At 30.4% G+C, this 21950-nt stretch overlaps 2 protein-coding genes across 2 annotated transcripts; one reads left to right on the top strand and one right to left on the bottom strand.

Moving 5' to 3' along the window:
* Positions 1–565: 565 nt before the first annotated feature.
* LOC128397817 (dual specificity protein kinase splA-like) lies at positions 566–17954 on the top strand. Its single transcript, XM_053358572.1, has 7 exons — positions 566–2032; positions 3772–4120; positions 4440–4529; positions 12174–12282; positions 12696–14387; positions 15301–16439; positions 17044–17954. Exons 1-7 carry the CDS (start codon positions 1871–1873, stop codon positions 17265–17267), a joined length of 3765 nt encoding a protein of 1254 aa, XP_053214547.1. The 5' UTR covers positions 566–1870; the 3' UTR covers positions 17268–17954.
* Positions 17955–18340: 386 nt separating this feature from the next.
* Positions 18341–19660, bottom strand: LOC128397823 (zinc metalloproteinase nas-14-like). The gene is made up of 2 exons (XM_053358583.1): positions 19137–19660; positions 18341–18964 (listed from the first exon to the last, which is right to left on the bottom strand). Exons 1-2 carry the CDS (start codon positions 19543–19545, stop codon positions 18585–18587), a joined length of 789 nt encoding a protein of 262 aa, XP_053214558.1. The 5' UTR covers positions 19546–19660; the 3' UTR covers positions 18341–18584.
* Between the last annotated feature and the right edge of the window lie 2290 nt (positions 19661–21950).

The following is a 21950-nucleotide window of genomic DNA, read 5'->3' as shown; positions in this document are numbered from 1 at the left end:
CCATTACTCTATGTTAATCTAATTCTGAAATTAAACAACAAATAAATTGAAAAGCTGATTAACCATAATTAACGAGTAACAATTAACCAAATGAAAAGTCACATAAATTAAACGAGAAAAAAAATTACAATTACGAAGGTGAAAAGAGTAAAGGAATTAAAAATCCTTGATGATTAAAAGTAATTCTAATTAAAAGGTGTTCCCCGATGGTCATACGAATCTCCTTGATTGTTAACGATAGTTAAGAAATTGCGAAAAAATCGAGATGATGATTAGAAGCAGAAAGGGAACAATTTAAACCCAATTAAATTCTCGAATTGATTAGTTATCGAGACGAAGGTGAGATTAGTCCTTGTTTTCCAGTTCGTTGTGATTTCATCTTCCATCAATCCAATTCAGGTTTTCCTCATCATCTTCGAATTTAATCATCATCATCATCATCATCAATTCGAATCACAATCCAATGTCAACCCAATTGCGAATTAATTTAATTGAAAAAAGCGCTTCATCCACAAGCGATCAACATATTGAGTCGGAGTAAAAGAATCAACCTTTTCATTTGATTCTTTTCCAAAACCAAGTAAATTTTTTTTTCTCTTTTATTTATGATAATTTCTTTTGATACTCATCTTTATCTTCATCATTTAATTATCTTGCCAACTAAACATCACAATCAACAACAACAATTAGTAAATTGTTCTTTAAATTAACCAAAATGGCTCAATGGAAATGGATCAATTCTCAATCAAAGAGAAGAGAAAATAATCAAATTCTAATCATTACATGAACAGAAAAAGAGAAACTGAGTCACTTTATCTTCTTCTTTCTCTTCATTGTTTTTCTCTCTCATTATTTACTCTTTTCTAGATTAAATCATCTTCACCATCATCATCATCCTCATCATCTTCATCTTCTTCTTCATCATCAACAACAACAACAGTAATTAACTGTGTTTTCTCTCTGTGATTGTTTACGCTTCTCCTCTGGTTCTTTCTCATTCCTTTTCTCTCCCTTGTCTTTTTCCTCTTTCTCTCTCACTGTCTTCTTTCTCTCTCTTCGATCTCTCATTCTCCCCCTTCTCCCTCTCTCTCTCACTGAATTATATCCTTCGTATTAACCTCCTAGTTAATAATCATTATTAGTTCAATACAATTAATTCAAGGTATTTTCAACCTTGTACCTTGATCACCTTAGTTTTGTTTTCTATTCTGTTTTGTTGTACTCCTTTTATTGTCACAATTAGTTGATCATTTTTCTTTTTCTACCATAGAATTTGTTAAATAATTTTCTATTCTCTTTCTCTGTTGATTTCTCTGTAAATTGTGTTCTACCTTCTTGTTGACTTTTTTCTTCTTCTCTAATCAACATCAAATTCTGGTCAACGATTGTTCACAATTTGGGTTTTCTCCCTTATTCCATTTGCCTTTTTTTTCTATCACTTTGTGTACCTCCTTTTATCTCCCTCTCTTTCCACACTTATCATTCTTTTCTCACTCACATTTACCTCTCCATCTCTCTCTCTCTCTTTCTCTCTCACTCCTTTGCCTGTTTTTATATTCACCATTTCTTGATTTTCCCTTGAAATTACTTTCATTCTGTGAGCTACAACCACCTAAACAATTACAATTATCCATTGGCTTCAATTATCTAAGTTCATCATATGTTCAAATTACTAAAGTGAAGGAGAAACAACAATCAGCAACAATCTAATTTGATAAAAACATCATTGAACCCTTTTTACTTTAATCAACCACCACCACCATCATCATCATCATCACCAAGTTGAAACCATCACCGAGAGAGAACAACAATCGATTCGAAAACAAAAACAAAACAAAAACTGGAACTTTGATCTCTTGTTGACCATTGGATGGGAGATCACGATCTCACCGATAAAATGAGAGACATTAACTTAACGGGACACGAAACTGGGACACCGGTCAGATGTGGCTACTATGATGTTGTACAAACCATTGGAAAGGGTAACTTTGCTGTAGTCAAATTGGCAAAACATAGTGTCACCAATAGCAAGGTAATAATATCATTTTCTCATCATCACCACCACCATCATCATCATCATTGTTATCTATCATCTTCTCTCTCAACCTGGATAGTTTTTTCTCTCTCTCTTCCTTTTACTGATACATATTAATACGTATCATGTGTATCTATGTTGTCTATCTTTCTGTTATCTTCACGTTCAATTTTCTTGGATTGATGATTTTCTTTGAGTGTGTTAACTATAACATAACTTATTGTGATACCTTAGCAAACTATTAATGATGATAATTACGATACAACAATCAACTAAAAATCTCATGTATTTAATGAGATTATCAAGCATCAGCAAGAAAAGAAAAGACAAAATGTACAACAACAATTTATCTTTCGATAGCTTTGTGTTCATTTTATGATTCTCTCTCTCTTTCTCTATCATTTACAATTAACTTATTTTCCATGTTAATACCCATTCTCTCTCTCTCTCTTTCTCATATGGTGGCCGGAATCACGGGAAGCCTGAAGTTCAATGTTCTCCCTCTTTCTCACCATGATCATTTTCTTTTATCTTTAACTAATCACAATCATGACGATACTTTGATTGTCTTCCACATGAACACATAGTATCTTCACAATCAGGGCTCAGATAAATTGTTTCTCTAATTAGGTTGATTAATTTTCTTCATTTGTCTTTGCATATACTTTTTTATTATTTCTAAATCACCTTCATTATCCTTTAATGTTAATCATTAGCAGAATTACCCAGGATTCTGTATCTTCATTAACAATCTCGATCTCAACTTCTATCAACAATATTTCTTCCTCTTTGATTGATTATTACAATTCTCTCTCTCTCTCTCTCTCTCTCTCTCTCTCTCTCTCTCTCTCTCTGCTCTTGCTAGAATTGCAAAGTATTTCAGTTCTTTTCTCATCTTTGCCTGATGAATTACCTGTAAATTTCTCAACCCTTTTCATCACCCATCCTAACATTTACTGTTAACATTTCATTGTTTGAATGTTGCTGTTGTTACGTTCAAATTGAAAATCTCATTCAGTATCATGATGATCACAATCTAATAACAACAATACTCTCTCAGGTTTCAGCTAAGTTGATTTTCTCATTGTAATACTTGAAATATTGTCTTGATTGTGAATAGATTTTTTTTTCATTTTATCACAAATCAGTCATTGAAACTAATCTTGAAGAATCATGAAAAGTCTTAATGATGTATCCTGATCCTTTCTATCATCCACATTATTATCATTCTCTTCATCTTTATCTCTATTTCTTTGCCATCATCATCATCATCATCATAGAGATTGAGTAAAAGAATCGACCAGCAATCAACTAATAATAATTTCAGTCTGAGTTAAGCAAAAACCTTCGGAATGTTTTTTCCTTCATCTTCTTTTCTCTAGACTAAATGATCAATAAGAAAGGTTGAAAAAGATGAAGACAAGGAAGAGCGAGAGAGAAACAAGTGAGTGAGAAGATGATATTACTCTCCTTTTTCGCTTTTCCGATCATTTTGGCTCTCTCAATATTTTCTTCTATCTCTCACTAATTAAATCTAACACTTAATCAGATAATATATGAAAACCTGATGATTGTGAATACAAAAGCTCAACAATCATCACAATCAAAGTCTTTCTCTTGAACAATTTCAATCTCTTCCTATTCCTTTTTCCTGTCATCCTCATCATCACTTTTTCGTTATTCATAAGACAATATACTAATCTTAATCTTAATCTTAATCTGCTTTTCTTATTTAGGTTGCCATTAAAATAATCGATAAAACATGTTTAGATGCTTCTAATTTAAAAAAGATTTGGAGAGAAATTGAAATAATGAAACGAATTGGAAAACATGAGAATATCCTTAGATTATATCAAGTTATGCAAACGGATAAATATCTAATGCTGGTCACTGAATATTGTGCCGGAGGCGAAATATTTGACCATTTAGTGGCCAACGGTAGGATGTCCGAACCTCAAGCTCGAGAATATTTCCTTCAAATTGTCAAAGCAATTGAATATCTACATAATAATGGAATCGTTCATAGAGATTTAAAAGCCGAGAATTTATTGTTAACTTATGATTTAAAGACTGTTAAAATAGCAGGTAAATTATCCGGAACAATTAACCCTCTTCCCATATGATGGATACTCATTAACTTTTAGATTTACTCAATTGTTGTTGGTCTATTTTGTTAACTAGACCGTTAACATAATCTGGACAATTTAGTATTCAGTTGACAATCAACAACAACAAAAAATCTCATAGAAATTATTTTATCACTTATCCTTTCTGGTAGTGGTTTTAATTGTTGAGATTGTTTTTTTTGTTACAATTTACTCAATTTATTCATCTTGTTTTTTGCACCTCGCCGGCGTTAATTGTTTACTAATTGTTCACTTTATCTTTCTAATCTTTATTGCAGATTTTGGTTTCAGTAATTACTTCAAACCTGATAGTCTTTTAACAACATGGTGTGGTTCACCTCCATACGCAGCTCCTGAATTATTTGAAGGTAATCAAATTGTTTTGGAAAATGTTTATAGTTAATTTCAATCACTACAATCATGATGATGATGTGTTTGTTTACAACAATCAACTTCCATAGAGAGTGAGAGAGAGAGATAATAATGATTCAACGGATTAGATACAATGATCTCTCTCTCTCTCTCACTCACACACTCACTCTCTGTTTACAATGAGGATAAATTGTTACAATTAATGACAGACAAGTGACTAAATAAGCAAAATCAAAGGTCATCTACTTCATGATCATCATTTTGACAATGAAATACAATTTTACTACAACCGGTTGGAATTGAATTGAAAAATACTATTCTAATTGAAAGGATTAATTCATTTCCAACCCAAGTACAGAAATTGAATTAACTTTTTCACATTCGTAACTTTTTTACTTCTCTTTATTCATCTTTGTTATTATTCATCATCATGAAGATGATAACTGATTTCACTGAGTTATTATTATTTTGAAACGAACGATCCGAATCACTGATTACTTTGGTTAATTGTGATTGTGTACAAATTGAGTTTTAAATGGTGAACCCTTGATTTGATTGAGATTCATGAATTTGAATCATGATGAGGACTCCAAGAAAATGATGATAACTATTATATTAAATAGGTCTGTGTTAAGAATCAAATCGACATGCAATTAATATGATAATGAAGGTCAATCGAAACAATTTTCATCATGATGATGAGGAAAACAACATTAATTAAAGATGATGATGATAATTAATCGTGATAACGTAAAAAAAGATCATAATTGTTACTATTATCATCATCATCATCATTGTTTTTTTCTCCTCTTTCTGGTTGATGATTAACTCGATTCCAAGCAATACACAATCAATCAGTAATCAAAGGCACAACAGCTTAATTTTAATCATAAATTAATACAGTTCACTGTAAATGATTGTACTTAAATTGCTGTGATGTTGTTTCAAGGTTTGTTTTGATTCCTTTGAAAATCCTTGAATCTTTTTAACATGAGCCTCATTTCAGTTAGATTTTTGTTTCTTGTTCATAATCAACAATTTACATTGCAGATAATATTTAATTTACTTTACTCTTCTCATCAACATCTTCCCAATCACTCACAATTAACTAATTGTTACTAACCAACTTGCTAACTGAAATAATTTGTATACAAATTAACATCACATTTACTTTTTTTTTCAATCAACTATTGATTTGATTTATATTATTACTTGAGACTTGAGTTAACATCATAATAATTTCAATTATTGATTCTGATTGCAAGTTAATTAGTTGATCAATTTTATTATTGGTCACTAAATTAACTTAATCAGTATGCTAATTAATTGGATGGTAAAAATAAATTGTTAATGTGTGTGTGTACTGCTAAATGTGACAAGAAGTAACAATTTAAATTGTGAATTGAATTAAATTGGATGAAATCAGGTTTCAAGTTCATCATCAATTATTATAACGGTTTTTAATCATGTCGATGATTGTGATGATAATAATAATACATTTACCATTGAACTTATATCAATTTTAACTGAATTAACTGTCCACCCCTCAGGGTAATTAGATAAATTTTCATACCCTATTTTGATTAAATTGAATCAATTTGATAGTGATGATAATTAAATGTATATTAGTTTCTAGGTCATTTAATTGTTATCCCAAATGAGATCTAATCAGTTGAATTTTAAAAATATTACTTTGATCATAATCTAATTGTTAAATCTTAAATCATCTCGATAAACTTTAACCTTTTTCTAATTACAATCATGATTAACTTTCTTAATTATTTTTCACAATTATTTTAATTTTTCTCGTCTTGTCAACATGAACTAATTAATTGAATAATTTCAAGGTTAATCATTCCAATCTCTTTGGTCAGTTGATTACAATTAAGATTATAATTGTGAGTTTTTTTACTACTAATTGTGATCAATAAGTGTAATTATCAGGGTAACAATAATCAATCCGATGAATTTAATTATAAAAATTAATTGATTATCCTACTAGCAATTCCCTGGACTCTTAATTGTTGATAGAAAAGTTGTTGTTAATTGTTGTTATGTTTCCAATATATTGATTATAATGATTATTTAACAACTTTTTCATTGTCAGTTCCAGTTCCAGTTTGATGATGTTAATTGTTGATTTGATTTCGCAAAAAGTTAATGATGATTAACTTTTAGAAAAGAAATGATTTCTATTCCTTGTGAATATTAGTATTTTAATTGTCCTTCATTTAAAAAGGAAGCATGTTAATCATAATTGTTTAATAATGTTAATTTACTTTTTGCTCAGAAATTAACAACAATCAATCGATTATTATTTCCTCAACTCAATTGTTATAATTAACTGTCAACAGTTAGTTAACTTTACCTTTCCAATAAGAACGGAAATAGTAAATCAATTCTTTAACAATTAAACTTTTTCCCTCCATTCGTTGATAACAATTAACAAGTTTAAATTGATAATTATCGTTAATCATCTAAATTGTTATAATCAATTTAGAGAGGAAATTGAAATCTAAGATTCCCAAAGGTGATAACTAATCTGAGTGGGAGGTTAATTAGGATTAGAGTATGAAAAACTTTTCTCAGATGATTATGATTAGTGAAATTGGAATTAACCTGTAAGGTGTATGATTATGTAAATTAATTACTCTGATTTAGATGAGGGTTTTTTTAACCCTTTTCATGAAGATGAGGATGATTATCTCTCTCTTTCCACCATTGATGATGATTTAGGTGACGTAAATTAGATCAACCATCATGATAATTAATGTGATAACTTTTTGCATCGTTACGTCAGTTTGATATTGATACTTATTCATTTGTACGTTTGAGGGATGAACAGTAACTCACTTATCGTTTATCATCATCATCATCTCTCTCACTCTTTGTCTTTTAATCCTATTCAGTAATGCTCAAATGATAAAGATGATGATGATCGTCATCATTTGTGTAATCAAATTTATCATTGGCCTTTAAGCTCCAATTGAAATGATTTGTTCATAATTTTCATCAATTACAATTACAATCATCATGTAAGCATATTCATGATGTTGATGATCTGCAAACTCTCAAAACTGACGTTACAAAGTCTCTGATGATTAAAACATCACCAGAACCCAAATAATCAGATATGGAAAAATTTATCTTCTCTCTCTCTCTCTCTCTCTTATCTTCATCCCTGTTTTTGAGTGATTTTTATCCTCTTTCTCAATTTCTGTCTACTTATCTTTCCTAGTATATATTGACACTCATCATTCTGCCTCTTTCTCATCATCACAATGGTTCATGTTCATCATCAACTCATTTAATATTATTCATTGGTTGGATATTTATTCAACTAGAAGAATTGATTTGACCTTTAAATTGGATGATATACTAATCATCATCTATTCCTCTTGCTCTCTCGATTTACTTTATATATTATTGGGAAAAAGAAATAGCCTTAAGACGAAATGATGAGGAAATTTTGTTGATATAAATTCCCTAGATTGTCCATTAATGAGCCGATTTCTTCTCTATCGTCTCTCTCTCTCTCTCTCACACTCTCTCTCTCTCGTCATCTTCGTCATCATTATCATTCATTTGAAACACGTAAACGTGCATTCATAGTACAGGTTTGCAAGAATTGACTTGTTTCCTTTCTGATGCGCATCTCCGGCAATGATTTTTGGGATCTATTCAAGGACAAGATGAAAAAGAAATGTAAGAGAGATAGATGATAGTCTCTCTCTCTCATCATGAAATTCATGAATGGTAGACAGAAAAAGTGTAAAAAAGTAAGAGGAAAAAGTTCGAACCCAGAAATTATGTTCTAAGTAATAGAGCAAAAAGTGAGACGATTTTTCATCATGTCGATTAATATTCATTCTGATTGTGAGTGACATGATTCTGGTTCTGGTGATGATCAATTGTTGGAGTTAATTTTCTGGTTAATTGTTGTTGTTGTTGTTTCTCTCTGAACAATTGTGATTGTAATTGTTAGATGTTAATCATTTTGCCAGGAAATTATGATGATTATCAATAACCATGAATCAAGAAAAATTTGTCGATCATAATTGTGATGATCATTGAACAATTTACTTTACATTCAATTGCTTTGATTATCTTCCTCCCTTTTAATCATCATCACCTTTCCGCCCTCTTCAATCATCTTTGATTAAGTGATACTATTAATCATGAGAAAGGGTCATGATAATCAACTGATTGTCAACAATCAAGGTTTTCAGTTTTAATTGATAAACTTTCACTCTTTTTCATTGTTAACAATCAATAATCGACTAACCATTTACTTAAATGTTTACTTTTCTCATCAACAATTAAGCAATTTTAATTGTTAATCAATTGTAACTTTCTCCCTTCCCTTTAGTTATTAATTAGCTAAATTGTTCACGTTACAATCTAATATTATCTTGATTAATTGCACACCCAATTTGATGATTAACATTTATCTGAGATTTGATTGTTACAATTATCTAGTCTAATGATTACAATGATAATTAACTCACCAAACACTCACTAAACCTTTAATTGTAAAATATTTAGTTTAATCATTGAATCTGTTAAAGGTCAATGAATTTATCAATACACTTTATCATTAACTAATTAACTATTTTTTTTTTCAACAATTTACTCAATCAATTTGTCAATGTTTACCCAATCAAAGTTAATTGTCCCGTTTAATGATAAAGGTGAGATGGAAATGATTTGTTATCATTAACAGTTTTTATTTACAATTACAAGGATTAATTGTTGCGATTGTTAATATTACAATTTGTTGATTAATCTTTTCTAATGTCCACAATCATTAACAATTAACGTTTTCATCATGAACATTAATTATTGACATTTCACCTTACAATCCACAATTAGTATTAATTGTTATCATGACCCTTTAACTAACCTTTAATTGTGTTTACCTGGAAAATGATCAATTTAATCACGCAAACAAACAAAGTCTAAACGTAATCAAATAGTAACAATTTGATTAATCACAATTGAACTAAACTCATCTCATACTTGCTTTTGATAATACAATCAATTAATCATCATTTAAGTTAATTAATTATTGTTCAAAGTAAATTAATCTCCTTGACAATTAATCCTTTCCCTTATAAACAATTAATGGCTAATAATTAAGATGACTGATTTAAAATAATCACGGATATTAAATTTTATAACGTGTTAATTTAAAATAATTTAGTAAATCAATTGAGTTTTTAATGATTCATCAAATTAATATTGATGATTAAAGTGATTAAGTGATTATCAGTTAATAGTTTATTTTGATTAACCTTGGACTTTTTTTTTCATTCATTTAGTTAATCACCAATACTAATCAATACGATAATTATTGATGATTAAAATATGAATTAGTTAATTGAGGACAATTAGCAATCGTTTCTTGTAGTACATGATTAACATTCAATTTTTGCTCCACCAAAATTATATAAACAGAACTGAATTAACTGACCTTTGTAATTAAAGTTAATCATTTACAGTTAGTCTTAATTGCTCTGACGTATGATTAGCCCTTTGTACCCAATTAATAAATTAATTGTTCAATATTGACCATTGGTTTTTAGCAAACAAAAAACAACAATCAAAGACTAATTAACTAAGATAAACAATATTATTATTGTTATGATTTAATCACGAGGATTAACTGATTAAGTAAAATCTTGATTAGTTGTTAATTGTTAACCTGAGAGGTTTTAATCATGGTACCAGTTGAACATAATTAAATTTGATGACGTTCTCAACGGTTTCCTCTTGCTTTTAAATTTGTTAATAATTTACGCTGATTGTTGATTTTATTATTGACGATGATTAACTTGATTGTTACACGATTCATTTTCATGACGTTGATTATATTGACAAAACGATTAGATTTTTGTTGAAAATTTCTGTTGATTTCCTTTCCAATTGATTGTATTCAATTAATTGTTATCATTTCATATTAACAATTTAATTCATAAAAAAAGGTCTTTGATTTGGTTGACAATCAACTTAAATTAGTTAATTTTGTTTTTCTTACAATCTACTAATTGCTATTTGCTAGTATATTACAAGAGACGGTACAGTTAATTGTTACATCAATTATTACAATCAACTTATTGATTTAGTAACATTTGTAACTTTGATTGTTATTTAATTTTGGTTGATCAACTTTCATCATAAAAAAACTATTTTCATTGTGATTAACTTTGAATTATATCAACATGATTGTTAATTAAGATGATTGATCAATAGTAACACTAATTACTTAATAAACTAATTAATGATTAGAGAAAATTTAAACACTTTTAATATTGTCTAATGTTGATTAACCGTTAAAATGATCTAAAAAAATTGATCATTTCCAAGGAAATGGAAAACAATTAACTCAACTAACCAAATGATTACAATCAGTTAACCTTGTCTATAAGTTTTTCCTGTTGATATTAATTTTCTTTACCCTTTAGCTTTTTTTTGCCATAGCAATTGATTAATTGATCAACAGAAACAGAAATCAATCAATCATTCAATTGGAAAACTAAGTTTATCAAGTGTCAACAATCAACAATCACCAGTAACCTTTAAATGAAATCAAATTGCAATATCTAAATCCACCAAACTTTCAAAATAGTAACAACAATTAACCAGGCAGCAATTAACAGTAAATTGCAAATTAATTAAGAGAAATAAAGAGAAAAAGTAAACTTGATGATCCTTTACAATCAATAAACTGTACCAGTATAACTGCCAGAGGAATTAACTTTACCTGTAACAATTAATAGCCAACAATCAACTAATAGAATCAATGAAAACAACTAATGATTATCAATATACTTTTCTTTGCAACAATTGACATTTACAATAAGGAAAAGTTTTGATATTTAGAAAACCATTCAAACCAAATACAATTTAAAGTTATCATCTCAATGATGATGACGATGATGGTGACATTTGACATTTACAGTTACCTTGACTCTATGTGAAAATATTGATTGGTGGCCTCTATTTTCATGTGAACCTTAATCAGGAACTAGAATCTGCAACTTATATTTAATGTCTTACCTTGGATATTAGTGACCTCAAACAATCAGTTAATCATGTTCAATATACTATCTCAATTGAATGTATTAGTTTTCACCAATCATAATCTATCATAATCAATATAACCATGATAGTGATATATATTTAATATCCAATCAAGAGTAAATCCAATTGTTATCAACTAATATTATCGTGATAATAGTTTTATTTTCAATTGGGATGAAAATTTTCATGAAAATGATTAAAAAAAAAAGTTCAAATTTCCGTTCAGGATGTTAAACATTCAACTAGAAATTCATTCATGTTTTAAATGATTCATTTACTTTTATGGCCAATTTTCATTGACGTAAATTAATCATTGAGATCTCGTGAATATCATGACGATCAACATGATTGATTTATCATCTTTTGTTATTCCATTTGATTAGTTGATTAACTTTACTCTCTATCTCTTTATTTGGTCAAAACTTTTGCAATTTTTTACTCTTCTTCCTCTTCAACAGATTAAATTAAGAAATGATTTGCTTTATTTTCCTAGCAAATTGTTTGCGATTTGATTATCGATCCTCAACTAATCAACTCTTTAATTGTCATTTATTTAGGTCGCTTTTATAATGGTCCCAAAGCTGATATCTGGTCATTGGGGGTGGTTCTGTATGTCCTAGTCTGTGGAGCCTTGCCCTTTGATGGACACACCTTACAAAGCCTTAGGTATCATAATTTTCATCAATTGTTACAATTGGATTAACATACAATTTGATAATCATCATCATTTATTGTCATTTATGTTTCATGTTATCAGATAATTTATTTCCTAAATTGGAATAGACTATTGGTAACAATCAATTGATTTAATTTGTTTGATTGTTGTTTTGTAACAATTGAACAATTTGTTTAATCCAATCAGTTTTGAAATGATTACTGAAACTTTGACATAGTTAATTGTTGATATCAATCAATGTTTTTACCAATCATCATGGTTCCAATGTTTAGATTCAATCTGATTAACTCTGGTTAATTTCAAGTGAATTTCAATATTAATCAATTTTGGTTTATCCAATTCAAGATTAATTATGTTTTGTTTTTCTTTCTTCACAATTAAAATTAAATCTGAAATAATTTAGATCCAGAGTATTGGTTGGAAAGTTTCGTATTCCTTACTTCATGTCCCGAGAATGTGAATCGTTAATCCGTCATATGTTGGTGGTTGAACCAGAGAAACGATATTCAATTCAACAGATTAAAAGTCACAAATGGATTAAAGCTCATGTTCCTAATCCAGAGGATAATCCATGGAGAGGAGGAAGTGGATTAAGGCCAGAAGAGGGTGAAGGAGATAATTACGAGTCAGAAGCAATGACGATAAACAATCAGATTGAAATTGATTGTCGATCTACAAATGATGAGAATAATACAAACAATCAGAATTTAATTATTAACAATCAAACTGGTAAAATGATTAGTAACAGTCAAAGTTCACCAAATATAAGTCAATATTTAACAGGTCGCGGATTAATGACCGGAATTGGTGGGACTGGAGTGGGTGGAGGAGGTGGAGGTGTGAGTAATGTTTTGAGCCTTTTAGGAGGTGGAGGAGGCGGTGGTGGGATCGCTTATGGGGAAATGATTTCTTACACCGGAGGTGATATTGGATTAGGAGATGGAATTGATTACAAGGTGATTGAATGGATCGCCAATGAATTAGGCCTTGATAATCAGGAAGTAATTTATGAATCGGTTCGTAATTCAAGTTACGATAATTATTATGCCATGTACCATATCCTTCGGGACCATAATATAATCCATGGGTATACATCACCTTGTTCCAGTGCACCTCCGTCTCCGCCATTATTACCAATTGTGGCTGCGGGACAACAGAGGAAATCATCAATCACCACGGGAATTGTTGAAAGAGATTCAACTCCCACCTCAACGCCAGTTACTTCACCTAAAAGCACCTATTTAACTGCCAATTCAGTGGCCACTTCGGCAAACACTCAACGTCGACACACATTTGGCCCTGATGGAACCACTTCAGCCACTGACACCTCACAAACCATGTTAACACCGCCCTTGCTTTTCCTAACACCGCCAACAACCAACACGGGAACCGGAGCTTTCCCAACCCATAACCTAACAATGGCACCTCCCAACTACCCACTCAATAACATGGATCTACTTAAACCACCGCCGGTCCTTTTAATGGTTTCCAATAATTTAGGTCGTCGTGCCTCTGATGGTCAAGCTAATTACTCCAATATTTCCAATCAGCCGGGTAATTTACCGCTAACCTCAGATTCACCAGTTGATAACAATCAACAACAGCCAATTTCATGTGCCTCAACTAATATGACAAATTTACAACAACAACCAACCACTTTTTTCCCACCGGGAATGGTTTTCACTACAATCCAACAACAACAACAACAAACCCAACAATATTTATCAGGAGATTCTGTACCCGGTGGTAACTCTGCAACATCAACTCCAAGTCCACCCACAGGGTTTGGTAATACACCTCCGTTGTTTTATGGTGATTCCACCTCCATCTCACCACCATATTCATTTTCACCATCACCAGTTTCCATGGCCACAGGTTATGCTGGTCAACCCACCATAAGTACCGGAGGCTGTACAATTATGTCATCACCCTCATCGTCAATTAATTGTGAATCAAATCGTTGTAACGATAAATCAAATCGTTCGTATCCATATTCACAACGTAAACGTAATTCATTAACCGATTCCTCTGGTTCCCGTCAAAGGAGAGCGGGAATTGTCACCGGATGTATGGTATCAGCAGGTTCATCTGAAAGGTGATGATTAGTTCATTAATTAACACAGCAATTAACTAATTCCCATTTCGATCAATTTGTTAAAATTTTTTTCTCTCTCATTTTCTTCTTGTTATATCTCTCTGATTCTTGCAACTAACAATTAACTATAATTTTATCATTTACCATTTTTTTTTTGCAACTACATTATTATCTAAATTGTTACAATCATTTATTTAATTGCTGGTCATTTATTTTCAATCTAATTGTTTGCTACATTTGTGTTAAATTTAATTGCATCTTGATTTGTTTTCATTTTTTCAATTTTGTTTTGTTTTTCATTTCCTCTTTTCTGTTATTAATTTAATTTCTTGTTAAACATTCAACTGATTTAATTGTTAATATCACATCATTTTGCTCAACAATCTAATATAATTGAACCATTAAGCCTAAATGATTAACTTAATTGTTATTATTATTTTCCCTTTTGCTCAACAGTATAAAATATTAGTTATTAGTTTTGCTTGTAACTGTTAAAATTTTGTGATCAACTTTTTGATTATTATTTATGAATGAAAGACAAAAAATATAACAATAATAATTTGATTAGACCAACAATTAACCGTAGCAATGATTGTTGATTGTTTAATTGTGTGTGTTTCATTTCAATCCATGACCATGAATATCCTTAATGATTAACATTGAATATCAACCTTTTGAAAATCCTTGAAACACCAAACAATCAACAGTTAATTACAATAGAAACAAATTAAATCATCAAATTATCAGAAACAATCAACAAACAATAAAAAGTAAAATAAGACAATTAGATAAACATTGAGATGATTAGTGATGAACATAACATTACGAAATATATGATAATCGATAATGAGAAGCGAATAATTTATTTCTAATTGTTTCTATTTAATTGTCTCTCTTTCTATTCAACAATCAGGACTCGTCGTCGGGCCTCAGACGGAAGTGGAGTTTGCTGTAAGCAGCATTCATCATCGCCGCCATTGTTAATTAATTCATTATCGTTCTCATCATCATCAGCAAACTCATCGAACCAGACAAATGCTGTAAACCTAATGACAAACTGTTCAGGATCGGCTTCCGGATCAACTCAACCGCTTTCAATTCAATGTTTACAATCAGAACTTAGGTCACTTTGTGTCTCCTCTCCGCCCTCCATACAAACCTCACCGATCCACCAGCCGATCGGCTCATCCTCACCTTCACCCAATAGCTTGACCGCTTCCCCACCGCCGCTTTCATTACAACAAAATGTACTTCAAATGATCAGCGAGGAAAACATAAACTCCAGTTCAGGTCAATTAATGTCAATCAACATGAGCACAGCCAACAATCAACATAACGATGATAATAACAATAATAACTACGATAATAGTAATACAATTAACCATAATCAAAACCTAATTAACAGTAATAATCATAATAGTAATAATATTTATACAAATAACAATTTCAATAGCGATTATCATAATAATATTAATAATGATAACTCCAATCATGTCAATGATAATAATTGTAATATTAATGTTGATTATGGTTTCCAATCGTGTCCACCACCACCACTCCCACCTCATGGTCAACCCTCTGATTATCCTTCATCTTTACCTGCTTCACCTTTACCCTTCCTTGGATTAACCTTTACACCACCACAATCATTTCGTTGTTCACCCGTTTCCTCCGACAAAGAATCGTCATCTTCCTCTTCCGGTCAACCTTATCCTCAACATGGGATCACCTCAACTGCCACCACTTTGGCCAATGCTGCAGCCGCAGCAATTAAACAATTCAATCTAAATGCACCGAGTATTTCGGTCACTGATGAACTTGGATTCTCAGCTCATTTTCCCATCATTCCGCCGCCACAGGGATTTGCTCATTCGGGCCCATGTCCAATGGAACCGGAAATCTGTCATCTATCCCAACCCAATCTCGACCAATCATCTCCAGATGATATCGACCATCACTCTTATCAACCATCTCATCATCTCTCATCTTCCGGGTCACCTTTCAATCCAAAGATACAAACGACTCTTCCTAAACTCCATAGGTGGAAAGAGGGTAATTCGAGGCAATCGTCATCACCTTTAGTCACTTAATTTGCATCTTCATCTTCCTTCATCATCATTACCTTTTCTTTTTCGTTTTCTATCCTTTTCTTTTTTTTGTACCTTCTCCTTTACGAACGAAAATCCTTCTGTTATAAATTCTATTGATTATTATTCATTTCTATTATTTCGTTTATTAATTTTCTTTTTGTTCTGATTTTTCCCCATCAAATTATATTCTTATTATCAAATTATCTTATTTTCTGTTGTTAATTTGATTTCAAAACGATTCTCTTGTTTCTCTCTCTCTCTCACCAGTTCTATTGCCTTGTAAATCTTATGATTGTCATTTTCAATTGATCGTTAATTGTTTTTGCATTATTATTATAATTTAACTTTATTATTGTTTCTCTGTTATCAAAACCATGTAAATGAACAATCAATTGACAATTAGATCCTTAATACAAGAGATGATGAAAACATTTTTCATTCGGAATCCGATGTCTCAGTTATTTTATCAGTATTTATATTCTCATTCCCTGTGATAATTTCCCAAAGCTTTTATACTAATCTCATTGTCTCTCTCTCTCTCTCTCTCCGTCTTAATCCATTTTTAGATCCAGATAAACATACGAAACACTGTTCATATGTTCAATCATCGCTACTTCGACAAACATATCCACCAACAATCATCCCGACTCCTTATTTTACACAGAACCAGCAATACACTTCGTTACAGAACTTCAATCACCTTCCACAGGCACAAGACATTGACGAAGATATTTCCATAGACGATTTATTTGTGAACGTTTTCCCAACCCAAGCCTCAGGGAACAGTTGAGAACTTTTTCTCCGCACCAAAGTGTCCACGAAATCTCAAATCGAATGCGATAGCTCATAATAGGAAAGATGGAAAACTAAATCATAATTAGAAAGTCGACAATCTGAAATATCGATACATTCGAACGATAAATCAGATTCAATCGTCACATCTTCTGTATTCAAGCTTTCAGACTGTTCTCATTTCGATGATCATCAACTTATGGTGGATTTTAATTGTATGACAGTTAACATGATTTACTTTCGAAGCTCCAAATCTACTTAATCATTTCATCCCCTTCAGGCATATTCATTACTCTCGAGATTACAATAAACTTATTCGCAACAAGTACTTGATATTACACCGAGCAACTATTTTATCCCGACTGATCCTGGTTCTAATCAAATTACTTATTACTGGTTCACAAAAATTTAATTGTTCTCATGTTAATTATTAGTGATTAGCCATAATCTTATAAATCAACTTTCGCAGCAACAGATTGAAAGGTTAACAAGAAGGAGGATTTTAAATCAAAATAAACCAAATCAAGGATATTTAAAGAGTAGGAAACTTATGGATGATTGAAAACAACTGATTCATTGTCTTAATCACTTTGTTATATTTTAATTTTTGATTGGCAATCAAGACAATTTGTTAATGAAAACAAAAAAATTTCACTAATTAAAACAAAACATTTTCACTTGTAAATTCTCATTCCCAAGTTATTAATGCTTCTCAAACTAATAACATTACGATGATTAGATCTAATTGTTGAGCATCTTTCCAATGCAATTAAGGCCATTTCTTGATCTATGAAAGGCTTATGATGGACGATAAATATTTTTACCGATTCCAAAGCCGTAAAAGTTTTCAGATCGAATTCAAAGTTCGAAGCTCTTGAAAAGTTTCGAATGAATTTGACTTCGAACTTCGAACTCGAAAAAGTTCATCTATCAAAATGGTCCACTTTTCCGACTCTGCGAAACCGTCGTTAATCAACAATCTAGTTCCTTTAATATGTGCGATATATGAAGTATTGTATACGTTTAATTGTTAATCAAGTTCGAAGTGAAATCATTTGATTACAATTTAGATTATGATATAAATACGGTTACGTTTAATACTGATTTACAAAAATAATGTTGGAGGTTATCAAATATAAAAAGGTTCAGTTATAAAAATGCCAATCAAATGGAAATGAATTGAATAATAAATCGTTTCAATAAATTAGGGTTTAAGTTAATTAAGTGCCGTTGATGGTTCAGATTGTAATTCTGTGTGAGATTTACCAAGTTTGTTTGGACCTCGTTGTCTAATTAATAGCTTAATTGTTATGGATTAAGCTCTCAAGTAATTAGATTGATTATTGACCCGATTGCATTGGTAAAGCTTGCAAATCTTATTAATATCATCAGGTGACAATGATTTATTTTCGAGGTGATAACCCAACTCATTGATCGCGACTTCTGAACCTTTCGGTGTGATCGTTGGTAGTTTAGGATCAACTGACCACATGGAACTTGAATAATGCATGATTGATTTGTAATCATATGGTTCATCGGAATAAAGGTCACCCAACAATTTAGGTAACAATTTAAAGTTTCGACGATGTTTCTCATCGATGTTGGACCAATTAATATTAATGTAATTGTCACGATCAGGGCGAGCATGTTCATGCATTAATCCGAGAGTATGGAGAAGTTCATGTAAAATTGTTCCTAAAATGTGAACAATGAAAAAAAAACAAGAAAGAAAACAATTAGAGTGATGATTAGTGAAAGAAAATCGTCACATTAACTAAATTAATCAATGAGAAAATTGAAAATCGTACAAATCGTTTTCTTCATTGACTCGATGATTAGTTAATTTTGTTTTCCAACCAACACTAACCTCGATCTACACAATAAGGTATGTCCAGGTAGAGATCTTGTCGACCACCAACCTTACCGATCTCCGATGAACAACCTCGACCCGGAGAGATGAGAACATAATCAATGGCTGATTGTTGAGCTTCGATAAATTTAACACACGAAACACTTTCAATCATGTCCATAGCTGAACGAACTTCTAATTGTCCCCAATCGTCAAATTTGGGACTAAATCGATAAGGTACAATTCCGTTAATCCATAAATCAGTTGATTGTGATGTTAACACTCCCAATAATCCGGTTGTTGTTGATGATGGAGATGAAGGTAAATCAATTGAAGTTAATTTATAACAATAACTTAATTTGATTCTGATAATAAATATAATAGATACGAAAAGAGTAACAATTAAATTTGGTTGATCAGTCAACATATTATTCAGTTGTTTTTGTTAAATGTTTACAATCAAATTCAATTTTGTTGATTTTTTTTTGCACAATTAAACAATTAACGATCCAGGTAAATCTTTAACTGACTAATTGTTATTAGTTGAGAACAATTTTATAGTAATATTATTGAGATAACGTTAATTGCTTTTCAAGATGATTAAGATGACAATTCTAGTGTGAATCGCACTCGAGAATGTTAAATCATCATCTTCATCAGAACAATTTACTGATCAATTCCTGCCAATTAGCAATTTAAATTGGTCAAAATTTTAACAATTAAATTATTCGGTGGAAAAATATTTACAGTCCAAGACAATTAACCTAATTATTGTCTAATCTAATCATCTTTTTGATGGTTAATTGTTATTACCTTAATAATAATAAATCTCGAAGAGTAATTAACTTTCACTCTTCATTTGATTTAGTTATTACTTTGCTCAATACAATTAAGGTTATTAGATTTTCCAATGATTAAATTTAGTTTATTAATTTCATCACTGATTAATGTTGATTATTTGTCATCTTATGAACTGATTTAGTTTAATTCGTTCAATTTAAGTTCAATTTAATTCATTAGCCAGCACAATTTAATTAATCATATCAAGTAGTTTTAACTAATCATTAAGTTGTTGAGAAATAATCTGTTAATTGTGATTAACACCAATGATTAACAATTTAAGTGTACTGTACATACTAAATCAAAGAGTTAATTGTTGTTGAAAATTTCAATCAATTCTGCCAAGACCAAAGAGGAAAACCTGATTTACCAAATTGATGAACAATCAATTAACCAATAATTCACTTGATTGACATAAGTTTATTGTCTCTAGAACAATTTAACAACAATTTAACGTTAATTAAAATTAATTTCATCAACGTCAACGAGAAACCTTTGATTTCTTAGTGGGGGATTAATCAGTTGATCATTTATTACGTTTACATCACTTAATCAACTCAATCAACTTTATGTTGGTTAACTAAACATGATCATTAATTATCTGGGAATATCCTAAGTGATAATTGTAATTGTTAATCAAATTGTTACAGTTTCAGCCCTCTTTTCATTGGGTTGAAGGTGTGTTGTCATTATAATTAAATGGCCAACAATTAACTCAAAACTATTTACTCAGCATTTTGTAAGTTACATGAAATATTTTTCAATTGGTAATGTAATTAGTTAATCACTGAGAGAAAACTTGATTGTTGGTGTTAATTGTTGGAGTTGTGTTTATGTTATTTTTATTTAAGATTAATTAATGATTAATTGTTGATAAGGTTGAAGAACCTGAAAGTCATCAGATGTAGATCCTGGATGTCAGTCTTTTGATTGCAATTAAAATTCATTCATTACAATTAAAGTGATAATTAGTTGATTAATCATCAGTCTGGTCAATCATTCACCCAATCAAATAAAACAATAAGTATTTATTTTAGTAACAACAATCAGTTAATTTCAAACATTATTCAAACTTGACATTGATCATGAAAAACTTGACACTAACAATTAATATTATCAATTATTACATTACAATCATTAAATAATCAAGAGAATCAACTTGAAGAATTAAAGAAAACCTTGAAAAATCAATTTCATTATGTTGGAGTAACAATTTACTACTTTTACTAATAGTTAATCACAATTAACTGATCAATTTTACATAATCAACTTTCATCTCTAGTACTCTTATAAACGGAAACATAATTAATATTATTAGTTGATTGCTGGATAATCAATTTACCTGGTTAAGTAATTTACTCACAGTAAATTATTCCCAATAAGTAGGATATTAAACCAACTAATTAACTCAAACAATTAAGTAATTACATTCATTAAATTGTTTCCATTGGCACTAATTGTCATAATATTTAAATAGATCACAGTTATAATCATTTGATGTAATATTCAGAAGTAACTTTTTCAAAGACAATCAGTAGCTGAATATAAATTATTTCAAGTGTAACAATTTACTATAATGATTAGTAAATCACTCGAAACTATTAATCGTTTTACTAATTATTGAATTATATTCAGAATCGTCACGAATCAGATAACCGATCAGTTGATTAACTGTCAACTAGTAAAGGTGATTAATCCCGACGAGTTTGAACATTAATTTCGAACTATTTTCCTCGATAATTTTTCATTCTTTTCCCATGAAAATGATCATGATCTCAAGAATAATCTTCCGTTTTTACTGAATTTCATGTCAACAATTCACAGAAATATATGCCGACAGTATTTGCGTTTCATCAACAAACATCATATCTTTTGACCTTTGTAATCAGATATGATTAACTAATCATAGAATAGTCTGAGTGAAATGTTATTCTGAGGAACGATTTTATTATCATCATGATCTTGATTCCAATTTCATTCGGATTCATGAAT

Source organism: Panonychus citri, unplaced genomic scaffold (genome assembly GCF_014898815.1).
Source record: "Panonychus citri isolate SS breed McGregor unplaced genomic scaffold, ASM1489881v1 Contig00040, whole genome shotgun sequence".
In the NCBI taxonomy this organism is placed as follows: Eukaryota; Metazoa; Arthropoda; class Arachnida; order Trombidiformes; family Tetranychidae; genus Panonychus; species Panonychus citri.
The sequence above is the reverse complement of the archived record's forward strand: the minus strand, read 5'-3'. Positions and strand labels throughout refer to the sequence as shown.